Below are 12,922 nucleotides of genomic sequence, written 5' to 3' on the forward strand. Positions count from 1 at the left end.
CCTTTTTGAGCTTTATCCCTTCATTGTTCTAAAAATCTCTTGTAAATACTTTGATGGTTTAATGTTAGTCACATGCTTGGTTCACCCATTTCAAAATGTGTGAAAGGATGCTTATTTTTTTTTTCTTCTTCCCCCCCCACAGAAGTATGTAATGGTACAATGCTCAAGAATATGGTCCAGCCTATCCCTGTAGTGGACATGGTTCTGGGTTTGTGATTGACAATTAAACCGTGCATATACTTATATACCTACTGAAACATGCCCACTTTTGTTCTGACATTTTATTTTCTGTAATTCTATCAGGGACATTTTTATTTTCTTGTAGTTTTTCATTTTATTCCACATATCAATCAGTAAATACCCATGTGTAATCATGAAATATAATGAATGGTTAACATGATGAATATAGTAGAGAAATGAAAGGTTGCCACATTCATTCATTATTTGAAGCTGAAATATTATAAATTAGTGCCTGACTTATACCATTCCCTTTTGTTTATGTTAGAATTTTATTAATGTTCCCCATACCCTGTCCTGTTTTGCCCATTACATATGTGGCTATAGGTTTAAATCATGAATATTCAGGATGAAATGTTTAATAAATAGCAAAATCCCAGCACACCATGTTTATTGACCATTATCAATACAAAAATTACATTAGGCAGTGTAAAATTCCACTCAGAATTTTGCAATTTTGTACTAAAGTACAAACAAATATGAAAATATCTGAAGTAATTCTACTTTAACTTAAAGTAAAATGTGACCTGTTTATAATAAAAAAAAAAACTTTTCATAATGTAATAATTGAAAATTAAAATGTGTAAATAGTTTTACATGTTTATAGCATGAACCAATAATTTACAGATTGTTACAATTTTCTAGACCACAACACAGACGCACAAGGACATATATTTAGATTTGCCTAAAAGTCATCAAGAAACACCAAATTTTTGCATTGGTGTTATTGTCAAAAGGCATACATTACTGCTAGTCATTAAGAAAATACTCTATTAATAATCTTGCTGTATCACTTTTTAAAAGTACTCTTTGATAATATCTACCAAGTAAACAATTTACTCTAAATGCTCATAATTTAAACAATGAAAGAAAAGAACGAATAAGCCACACACTGCAGGTTGAAATGGTCAAATTAAAATGCTCGAATTTTATCTGAACGTGTGTGGCATAAGTCATCATCTAAAGTCAGGATACCCTGTGGAGGAAAAGAAATAAAATCATTTTTAAAAAGATGAATATTATACACAATATTTAAATACAGATCTTCTCAAATTACTAAGGGAGTGGGAAATGATGATAGAAAAGAATAACAGATGTTGGGGAAGAGGACTGCAGGGAAGGGATGAAAGATGTAAGAGAGATAAAAAGAAAAACAAAAAATATTGAATAAGGTATTTTTTCTTTTAAAGTTGCTTAGTTAAAATTCATCCATTTTATCAGCATACATATAAGATCTCAACTTACCACAAAGAAAGTGAAAAGTGCCAAGGCGGACATGAGGTGCCAGGCATCATGAGTATCAAACACACCAAAGAATTCGCAGGGTGAATTCTTAGCACGGGACATAGATGGTGAAGCCTGCAAGACAATATAGGGGATGATTATCTCAAAGATAAAGAATATATATTAAGTATCCTCTGAGAAAGGGAAATAAAACCATCACAGTAGGGTAAAACAACTGTCACACAAGTAAAATCATAGTTACATAACCTTTTATCTGATCTATCATGTCAGTAGCACTAACCTCTGAATCAGTGCTGTGTATGAAAAATGGCACTAGTGCCAAGACCCAGAGTACCAAGGATAATCCCAGAGCTATTGAGGGAAGAGCTCTCACACTTTCCTGCTCGCACATCTGTTGGCAAAATTTTGATTCTTTAATGGTAGATAAAGAGAAAGAGATGTTAGTGCAGGATCGCTACATTGAGAGAGGAGAGCATTAGGGTTAATTCTGTGAGATGGCTATTAGCCCTGATGGTTTACACAGTTTAATGGAGGTTTGGTTGCACTAGTTAAAGATTCAGCTAGGATCAGATTGTATGTGTGGTTTAGACTGGAATTAGAATAGGCTAGCTTAACAACATTACAGCATATAGTCTTAATGAAATAGTATAAAGTCAGAAATATTACCTCATGAGTATTAAGATGTACAATTATATAACACAAAGAGCGCAAGAAAGCTGAAGTAATTAAAAAAGAAAAACAAAAAAAAAAAGATGAAAAGGAGATTGTGTACCATAGCCATATAATATTCACCATATTTTGGCTGATGAGTGGTCTATTGTACTGTAATTTAAATCTAATAAAAATAGACTAAACTCACTAAAGATTTACCTTTGTAATGATGTAATTTAAGAAATAAAGTCCCATGTTGATGAGGCACACCAGGAGGATATAACTGTAGACATTTGGATCTGCCAGGCAACCATACAGGATAATTGCACTATTAATCACCAATCCAATAACTATCCTCACAATTTGTATTGGCTTGGCAGTAGCTGCTGAACCCCACAACTCACTACGCAACTTCTCGGCAACAGGTCTCCATCCTTTCCACACCTTCAGCATTTTGTATGGAGCTGTAATGATCATACAATATAATATTTCATCTAAGGATACTTGTAATCAAGCATCAAGGTTATTATAATATATGAACTACATCTTATCTAACTGCAGTACAGAGGTATAAAGTCAGAAATATTTTTGAAATGTTAATGAAAATAGATAAATCTGATAACCATCCCAATTTTTTTCATTGGTCATTAACATAATACAATACTTCAGAATAATACAAACTTCCATTAAACATCAATGACCATGAGGCAAAAAAGCTGTCAAATTAACATTTCTAGATTATGCTTACAACTTCATATATAGCACAACAAAAAATTAAGGTTTTCAATTGCTGGCTTGCATCATCTCCATGAAACATTCTTAGAGTATCTTTCTCAAAATATACCTACTGGTTATGGACACCCAATTGCAATATTGGCCTATGAATTTCTTTGAAAAATTAATACTGGTATACAGTATGTGGACAATATTATTAATCAATAATCATAAATACAAGATTTAAATATAACATGATCATACTCACAGAAAGACCAAACACCATACTTTGAGAGTAATATGGTGTTTGTCACCATAAGGAAGACATAGAATAGAGACAGTACAGTCCAGAAGGCTGCTCGACTGACCCATTCTCGAGCCTCGGCCATCAGAAGTATCATACCAATCATAACCATTGTAGGGTAAACATGGTGCGTGACATCCCCATGGCGGAATCCCCACATGCTCACTACAGCAGCAACTGCCAGCACGTACATGAACATCATGTCTGTGGAAAAAAATCAAAAGTTTCAAAGACAACCAACCTCTCCTTCATTTAATGTACTCCACCAATGGTCCAGCATAAGCTTTAGATATAATTTTAATTTAGATTAATTAAGTGTCAAAAATAGTTATAGAAAGGAAAACCAATGGAGTGTACCCTAAAGAAATCCAATATAGGGAATTTTCCATGTTTTACTCTGCCTTTACATTGCTGACAACATAAATATCTTTAATAGGAATTTTTCTTTTTTTTAATATTTCACTACATCTGAACTTTAGTTTAAAATATCAAACTAGACTGGACTAACACTGGAAATTACTTTACCAAATCTGATAGTAACGCTGTTTGGGCAAGCGTGGTATAAGGATGACATAACACCTTGGATGAACAATCCATAACCAACTGAGAAGAATAATCCATAGTGCCTACTCACACCAACATTCTGAAAAGAGAGCAATGTCTTCAATGAGATCAATATATAATGATTTGATGAAGGGGATATAACACAGACTAAACGGTAAACTGTTATTGATATTAACCACAAGCCAAAAGTACTAATGTGATCATTAATTTGTTACAATTTCATGCTCCGAATGAATATTTCAAAATGTAGAGTATAATAATGGCTCTACTTGAAAACAAGAAAAAGGAGATAAAGTAAGAGAAGGAAATGTCAATACAAAGTTGTTGCTTAAATATCAAAAGTGTAACAGCTACCTGAAATACTATAACTATTTTAGTCTAATGTGCAACCATACTCAGCTTACAGTAGCACCATTCTATATTAACTGATATTCTATAAAGAAAGGATATAAGTTTGAATGGGTAAGCCAAAAATGAAAGTCATAAAAGAGCATGAATGTGATGGCTACTGAACTGTTACACGAACAATGACCTTATGGACATTAAAAAAGTGAACAACAACTATCAGTTACTGGCAATACCAAGTAATACCAAGCCTCTGTAAACCAAATTTCTTTTCACAAGGTATATTTACATTTCTCTATCAACATAGTCTGAGATTAAAAACTTACTCTCCCCATGAAATTCTGAACTGGCTACAGAAAACAAAGGTACAGTCTTCATTAGTACCAGAAACAAAGATGTTACAAAACCGTCCACAACAAGTAATTGGTAAAGGTAATTCAGGTTTTAAAGTTTAATATGCCCTAGAGAAATATATATATAGTATTTCACAATAAGGTTAAGTGTTCATGAAATTTTGATTGATTAGATTATAATTTTATACAAATAATCCATGTCCATGATGATATTTCAAAAGTGAATCCATACCATTTATTCAAGAGGATATTCTTTAGATGACCAAATAATTATTGTGAGATGTATTAATCATACTAATGCTGTCAGTCTCTTACAGATACCCCTAAAAAAAATATGTCTGTATATGAAAAATTCTGGTAATAAAATAAATATGAATTAAACATGCCTTAAACTGGGATTCATGTGATACAGCAAAAAACAATAACCTTTAACTGTTTGTGTGTAAAAAAAATATGAAAAAGAGGGGGATCTGAGAACTCTTTGCTGATCATTTTCTTGGCTATATACTTAAGCCATAAACGTATTTTTGCACTTCTAAAAATATGACTTACATTATTTGCACTATAGTGTCTTAGGATGTTCTCAGTAAACTTCTTGTGCTCTCTTACTATAATAATAAAAGCTACACCACTCAAAATATAACCAATGTTGGTGAAGACTCGAGCAAAATCAGGCAGGGTACCGAATGCTGTTAGACAGCGAGAATTGAAGAAGCATTGGTCCTCTTGTCCGTGGTACAGCAACAACTGAAAAAGAAAAATTATGCAGGAAATGTGCAATGACCTTGATGTAATCTGTGCAGACTCGTAAGATAACCATTAATATATTTTCCGATCGTATACTTTCTTTTACTACACTTAGCTGCTTACAAATTCTTTCTGCTTGTGTTATATCCAGAAAAGAAGTATTTTAAATTTTGTTTAGTGACATTAACTTATGTAGTCTATTGTAAACATAAAAAAAATTGTAAGTATGTCACCATATAACTTAGGATTTGGTTGATACACTAATTTGAAAACTACAATAAAAAATTTGACAGTGACATGGATGGACAGAGTACAGAAGAACTGCACCTAAAATGAATGTGACTAATACATTGAGGTGACATGTATACAGTAACAAATAAGAAAATTCAAATTACACTCTGGGTTCCTAACCGACACAATTCTCTAAACCACCAGACATCAATACACCTATGATGCTGCCTAAAATAGTTTCTAATCAAGAGCTGCAATAACATTCACATGTTGCAGGGGCAAAAACCAAAGATTAGCAATGCTTTTCTTAAAGTCTCAACTATTTCTTGATCACAAAAAAATGCTTAAGGTGGGAAAAGTGAGAATCAAGGATCAATTATTGCTTTCCCAAGAAAGGCTTTCATGTGCAGGTGTAATGCAATAGACTTATGGAAATAATAAGTGTTCTGACCACTGCTATATTATGGAAATCTGGTACATTTTATGATAACGAAGACAATACATCAGTAAAGCTATTTTACAACAGCTCATACATTTTCTTATCACAAGCTTTTCAAGCTTATAATTCAACAAAACAAATCAATGTATTTGGACTAGATTTGCAAATTGAAGAAGCTGGCGACTTACTTTTAAATATGACCGTAAAAGTTCTGTGGTTGGAAGTGCTGTAAATACTGCCATAATCAGTACATTATTTTGAAACCCAATCTCTGCAACTTGAGCATCAGCCGTCTGCAATTCATAGACAGCCAACCGTTTCCACCAACATACAAGTCTAGAAATGACAATGTCTTTCTTTAGTTTTGGGAATAAGGCCATAATTAGATACACATAAATTGTGATTTTAAGCCTTACATCAATATCTGTCAATCTGCTTAATATTCATAAAGAAATTTAAAAAAGGAAAATATTGCAGATCCATAAACTATATACATATTTGAAAATAATTATTATACATTACTGTCCCCTTCACCTAATTTTTCCCTTACCTTGGATTAAAATTTGCAGAGAAGTTGAGAACCGCACGATGTGGTGCATAGGTGGAGGGCACAGCATAAGGCAGTGGCTGGAGGTCTCTTGTCCCATTATCTATTTGCAACCTTCCATAAGACTCTGCAGGAAGACCACATAAAATATTTTGAAATATAAATTCTTTTGTAGAAAGTAGTAAACTTTTATAGCATGCCTCTCTTCCTAACAGAGCTATTCATCTATCTATTTTTCTATAAAGGGTCAAGAGAAATTAATACATCAGTTATCATCTTCTATATCCAATCTTTTTTAATATCTTGAAGGAAATTCCAAACTCCTACCAAGAGACAGCACTGAATCCGGCATTGCATACCTTTGGCACTAAAGTATATAGCATTGATCAAATGAATATACACTTGCTGACATAGGAAATTGTTCTTACCATTAGAAAGGTTACGTGATAAGTGACCATCAGAGAGTGATGCCGACACAAATGGTCTTTCTTGGGAACCTCCATCCCTGCGACTATCTGACATGTTCTCTCCAACCTAAAAGAGATTTTCCTGTATTCTGTCATCCATAATTAATAGCAATAGCTTCTGTTTGAATTCTGCCTTTTTCTCATCTTTCCCTTTTCACATCAACAAGAAGTTTAATGCATTACTAGAAAAAAACTCTCGACAAAGGTTAGCCATTAGTATGTAACCAGTTGTAAATTTGATAATACTGCTTATTAACATTTAGAAATGTAAAATAAATTCCTTGCTACTTGCCTCGCCACCAGACAACACTGAAACTCCGGCCATCTCCTCTATGCGGACTCTGCCATGTGTACCAGAATTACCAGAGTCTCCAAGCAGACTTCCCTCATCCTCATCTTCTAGAAAAACAGGTTCAGATGTCAGATTCCTGAAAATAATCAATCTGTTATGGCTCTTCAACAATAACATAAATGAACTTAGAAGTAACATTTTCTCATTGCTTTCTCTTTCTGACTCTGGTAAAAGCTGTGGAAGATTGAACGTACCTTCTGATCATCCTGACTGACAAGACAGTAAAGGCAGAAATGATGGATGCCATCACTCCTGCCGTTAAGAGGAAGACATACCACGTGGATGCAATTGTGGCATGATTATAAACTTGAAGAATCACGGACTTCTGACGAGATGTGTGATTTGCTCTTTCTGTGAAAAGATACATCCATTACACAGGAACATTATGAATTGTGAATTATTTATGAATTATTATATATCAGAGATAATAGCAAAACTGCCTAAGTAAAAGCTTTTCAAGACAAACTATCCTAATGATGCCAATGAATTTAGATCATGGCACTGAATATATTTCAAATTAATATTCATCAATAGATTACTAAATCATACTAACATATCCATCTTGTCTATTCTATTGTGAAAAGCATTAGTTACCACAAAACAAATAAATAACTAAATGAATCAAAACCAAATAACCGCACCTATTACTTCAGTTGCACACCCCCACTAAAGCTCTGATGTCACAATTGAATAGTTATCCATTTTCCAAAAAATAGTGGACACAAGCGCTCTAAAAAAACAACAACAACATTACAACCCCTTTTTTTCTTCTTAGAACCCATAATCTCACCAACCTGAGACTGCTAGTGTACAAGGGTCGTCATCAGGCAAGGGCACCACAATAATGTGAACTCCATCTGGAAAGTTTACTCTGCGGGCCACCATGCCTGCTCGAGATGTGAAGGTTTGAAATTGAGTTCCTCCAGCGCGTACCTCTGCTTCATCAGCATATACAGGACACTGCAGAAAAATGATGATTTTGTAAGTAATAAATAAATATATGTTGCAAACGAAATATCCAATCTTACCAAATTGTCTAGTGAAGAAGGTCAATGATCAGTTAATAACTTTCTTCCCTCACTATGAGATAGCAAGAAACAAACATCTATATTATCTGCTTACATAGCCCTAATGAAATTTCCTTTTGGATAAAACTACCAGTCACAAGAGACAATGGTCTGTTGTGACTATTAGTCTCTTTATGAAACACAGTAAACAATCTCTCAACCACACACTGGGCTGACCAAAGCTGGCCACAACAAGAATTATTTAAAAAGGGTACACCTGGGCAAACAAGTCTTCTTATGACCTTTGTTTCTATAATATTAATGGCTGAGTAACAGTTACAGAAACAGATGTATGATGTAGGTCAGAGCTGTACCAGCAGAAGTGAAGGTGTAATCTATGAGTTTAATAAGTTTTTTTTTAATAAGTTTATGTAATGACCCGCAAAAAATTGCAAATAGGGTCATGATAACATGGCCCTAGTGCCTTCGGTATCAGCTGAAAGACACACCAAGCACTGAAGTACTGAAGAAGTGCTATGTCATGGTGTGTGAAAGCTACACGGCTAGCCATCAGCTGAAAGATTCGACTAAGCACATTTCTTAATTTAAGCTTTATGCCAGGCATGAATAAAGTGCTATACCAAGATGTGTGACTATTGAAGGATGGCAATGAGTCCATTCAAATTCACATAGTAGAATTAGTTCAAACATAAGTTTTTTTTGTGTGTGTGGATATTTGTGTGTGTTGCGTGTATGTGTGTGTGCTTGTGCGTGTGCGTGTGCGTGTGCGTGTGCGTGTGTGTGTGTGTGTGTGTGTGTGTGTGTGTGTGTGTGTGTGTGTGTGTGTGTGTGTGTGTGTGTGTGTGTGTGTGTGTGTGTGCGTGTGCGTGTGCGTGTGCGTGTGCGTGTGCGTGTGTTGTAATTGCGGATAGGGGAATATAGTGCGTGTGAGAAGTTGTTGCGTGTGCGTGTGCGTATGCGTATGCGTGTCCGTGTGCGTGTGCGTGTATAGGTTGTGTGTGTGTATGTATATTCGAGTTCTAAACCCATCTCTAATTGTAAATGCTTACTTGATATTTTTGATATGACAATTTAAATTAATGCAATAAGTTTTAAGCTGAAGTAGAATGAAAATGAGAAATTAACTTCTGCATTTGTTTGTGATACAAACAGTAAAATAATAATCTGGAGTAATTGGATGTGCAAAAAACCTTGCTTTATTCTTAATCACTGGAAAGTAGTTTGAATGGATGACTTGCATAATTCATAATGCTTTCCAATAATTGCAAAGATGGAAGGTACTGAAGACCACCCTTCCCTTTTCTTCAACTACCCACAACCTTCCGGTACGTTTTCCTTTTATTTGTAATATACTTTCAACAATATGATAATCAGTCTACAAATAATCTGTGACAAATGTGAAAGCAAAGCACTTACCTTTGCATTCTGGAGTGCTAAGATGGAGCAGACAGTGTCACTATTATCTCGACTATCAGCGGTAACTAAGATGGAATCCTCTTTGTCCCATTTAAACAGCTTAACCCAAGGAGAAACGGGTGTTGCCTTCACAGTTACATTTTCTCCCATGCTGTTGGTATCAGAAACATATAATTCACATTATATAACTCATATATGTAAATTGGTCACATTCAAATATGCAATTCATTCACATTCAAATATCCTTATTGGCATTACCTAAACCATCATTGAATACTATTATGAAAAAAAAAAAAAAACATGATCATAGCTTCTGAATTCCATTTGGGGGAGCCCAGACATCTAGGAGGCACCTACTGACACTTTGGTATAGATTCTCAAAAATGTTCTTTACCCTTGTAGTCAAAACCAGAGACAGAAAAGTAACCCTCTAGTCAAATTCTGCCAAGTGAAAAATGCTAGATTTCAAGCAGGGTACAAGAGGCATGTAACCAACGGCCTACATTTTCCGGGGCCCCTGCTTCACTTGGCAAAATAGAGCTAGATGTGGTTAGCACTGCTTACTCTATTAAGTTTTGCATTATTCCTGACAGGGAATTACTCTTTGTTACTTTATTCCCCTAAGAGCGACTAAAGTACTGTGCATAAAGTCATAATCATGATGCAAAAATAAATTTCTACAATTACACTTTGGTATCCACAGCTAAACATCTATTCATAAATTTGAAAATGTTTGGAGATATTTTCTGAGAAACGTAACTCTTGTATTATGATATTGTATCATGACTATTCTGAAGAGGATTTTCCAGACAAATATCCACACATAAAAAAAGTTATATGTTAAATTGGCTATTGATGGATGGACATCAACATAAAACCATAATGGGAATATTGTATAGTCTAAACAGAAAACATAAAAGGTTTTAAAATGAAGATAATATGACTTGGATATATGGCTGTAGATACGTGGATATTTGGCTTTGGAGTATATGTACACATATGTACACACATGAACATCCTTCCATATCTAATAAAAGTGATACGAGTTTGGGGGTATTTAGACCTGGGTTCTTTTCTTGCTACATTCCCTGATCAATAGAGTAACTGAGTTATAATCAATAGTACAAATCACAGGATATGTTAAGTTAAATCTAAATATAAGTTTATATAAAAAAGTATACTTGCCTGAGGACATAAGACTGGTTACTAACACCCAGAATAAAAGATATATTCTGTGGGCTTTCTGTTGACAGCTCGAACTCCAAAGTTTCATTCTGCAAATTTGTGGGCGGACAGAGCATCTTTTCTATTGAAGTGAATTTCTGGCTGAAAATCAAAAGGAAATTTCATAGGCTTAAATCTTAAACTACAGACTCATTTGCGCAAGAAACTGCTTATATAAAGTATAAATGAGTGAGTGAGTGAGGTGTGTGTGTGAGGAGAGAAAGAGAGAAATGATTTGAAATGAATTAATCCTCTTTATTTTAATTCAGTATTGAAAAACAGGCATTCCCCCATGACCAGAGATATCCTGCTTCCTGTGTCCCCTTCCGCCTCCAGCTTCACCTGGCTCCTGTCTGCAGCTGGGTTTCTTAGATCGGGTACCCTAGGGAGGTGAAAGTTATCCTAGGTTGCCTGTATCGCCATACAAACAGTGAATAGGAAGGGTAAAGGTGGCAGATGAGGAGAGAGAGAAGGAAGACAGAAGGGATCCGAACAGAACACACAGGTCTGACCTCCTGCTTTGCCAATTGGGGACAGGTGCATTATCGGGCCGCTACAATAAACTTCTGCAACAGAGAATCGTCTGTGTTCTTCTCCTCCGGTTTACAAATGGTGGAATCAAACTGTTTACAACCGGTTCCAGCGATGGTCACAGAAAGAAAAGGAAAAGAAAAAGGAAGAGGGATAAAGAGAAAGAGAGGGAGAGGGATAACAAGAGAGAGGGAGAGGGATAAAGAGAGGGATAACGAAGGAGAGGGAGGAGAGGGATAAAGAGAGGGATAACGAAGGAGAGGGAGAGGGATAAAGAGAGGGATAACGAAGGAGAGGGAGAGGGATAGCGAGAGAGAGGGAGAGGGAGAGGAATAACGAGAGAGAGGGAAAGGGAGAGGGATAACGAGAGAGAGGGAGAGGGATAAAGAGAGAGAGGGAGAGGGAGAGAGATAACGAGAGAGAGGGAGAGGGAGAGAGATAACGAGAGAGAGGGAGAGAGATAACGAGAGAGAGGGAGAGAGATAACGAGAGAGAGGGAGAGGGAGAGAGATAACGAGAGAGAGGGAGAGGGAGAGAGATAACGAGAGAGAGGGAGAGGGATAACGAGAGAGAGGGAGAGGGATAACGAGAGAGAGGGAGAGGGATAACGAGAGAGAGGGAGAGGGATAACGAGAGAGAGGGAGAGGGATAACGAGAGAGAGGGAGAGGGATAACGAGAGAGAGGGAGAGGGAGAGGGATAACGAGAGAGAGGGAGAGGGAGAGGGATAACGAGAGAGAGGGAGAGGGAGAGGGATAACGAGAGAGAGGGAGAGGGATAACGAGAGAGAGGGAGAGGGATAACGAGAGAGAGGGAGAGGGATAACGAGAGGGAGGGAGAGGGATAACGAGAGGGAGGGAGAGGGATAACGAGAGAGAGAGGGATAACGAGAGAGAGGGAGAGGGAGAAGGATAACGAGAGAGAGGGAGAGGGAGAAGGATAACGAGAGAGAGGGAGAGGGAGAAGGATAACGAGAGAGAGGGAGAGGGAGAAGGATAACGAGAGAGGGAGAGGGAGGGGGAGGAAGAGAGAGAGGAGAGGGAGAAGGATAACGAGAGAGAGGGAGAGGGAGAAGGATAACGAGAGAGAGGGAGAGGGAGAAGGATAACGAGAGAGAGGGAGAGGGAGAAGGATAACGAGAGAGAGGGAGAGGGAGAAGGATAACGAGAGAGAGGGAGAGGGAGAAGGATAACGAGAGAGAGGGAGAGGGAGAAGGATAACGAGAGAGAGGGAGAGGGAGAAGGATAACGAGAGAGAGGGAGAGGGAGAAGGATAACGAGAGAGAGGGAGAGGGAGAAGGATAACGAGAGAGAGGGAGAGGGATAACGAGAGAGAGGGAGAGGGAGAGGGATAACGAGAGAGAGGGAGAGGGAGAAGGATAACGAGAGAGAGGGAGAGGGAGAAGGATAACGAGAGAGAGGGAGAGGGATAACGAGAGGGAGAGGGATAACGAGAGAGAGGGAGAGGGATAACGAGAGAGAGGGAGAGGGAGAGGGATAACGAGAGAGAGGGAGAAGAGGGATAACGA

General features: G+C 36.9%; 1 protein-coding gene across 3 annotated transcripts in view; it reads right to left on the minus strand.

The window, feature by feature from the left end:
- Positions 1-611: 611 nt before the first annotated feature.
- Positions 612-12,922, minus strand: part of LOC122260900 (SID1 transmembrane family member 2) — a 19,856-nt gene continuing 7,545 nt past the window's right edge. For all 3 annotated transcript variants that reach the window (XM_086552629.1, XM_043028359.2, XM_086552630.1), the window contains exons 5-19: positions 10,826-10,966; positions 9,641-9,791; positions 7,991-8,156; positions 7,391-7,547; positions 7,137-7,272; positions 6,806-6,911; positions 6,381-6,504; positions 6,019-6,166; positions 4,966-5,160; positions 3,677-3,794; positions 3,116-3,355; positions 2,353-2,597; positions 1,763-1,873; positions 1,483-1,596; positions 612-1,213 (exon numbers count right to left, since the gene is read on the minus strand). In XM_086552629.1, the coding sequence (XP_086408755.1) occupies positions 1,151-1,213; positions 1,483-1,596; positions 1,763-1,873; positions 2,353-2,597; positions 3,116-3,355; positions 3,677-3,794; positions 4,966-5,160; positions 6,019-6,166; positions 6,381-6,504; positions 6,806-6,911; positions 7,137-7,272; positions 7,391-7,547; positions 7,991-8,156; positions 9,641-9,791; positions 10,826-10,966 (2,215 nt within the window). In that variant the 3' untranslated portion in view covers positions 612-1,150. The remainder of the gene's footprint in view (positions 1,214-1,482; positions 1,597-1,762; positions 1,874-2,352; positions 2,598-3,115; positions 3,356-3,676; positions 3,795-4,965; positions 5,161-6,018; positions 6,167-6,380; positions 6,505-6,805; positions 6,912-7,136; positions 7,273-7,390; positions 7,548-7,990; positions 8,157-9,640; positions 9,792-10,825; positions 10,967-12,922) is intronic.

The sequence above is a fragment of the Penaeus japonicus genome, unplaced genomic scaffold, assembly GCF_977035675.1.
Source record: "Penaeus japonicus unplaced genomic scaffold, GWHDUDI00000001_assembly GWHDUDI00000027, whole genome shotgun sequence".
NCBI classification, from domain to species: Eukaryota; Metazoa; Arthropoda; class Malacostraca; order Decapoda; family Penaeidae; genus Penaeus; species Penaeus japonicus.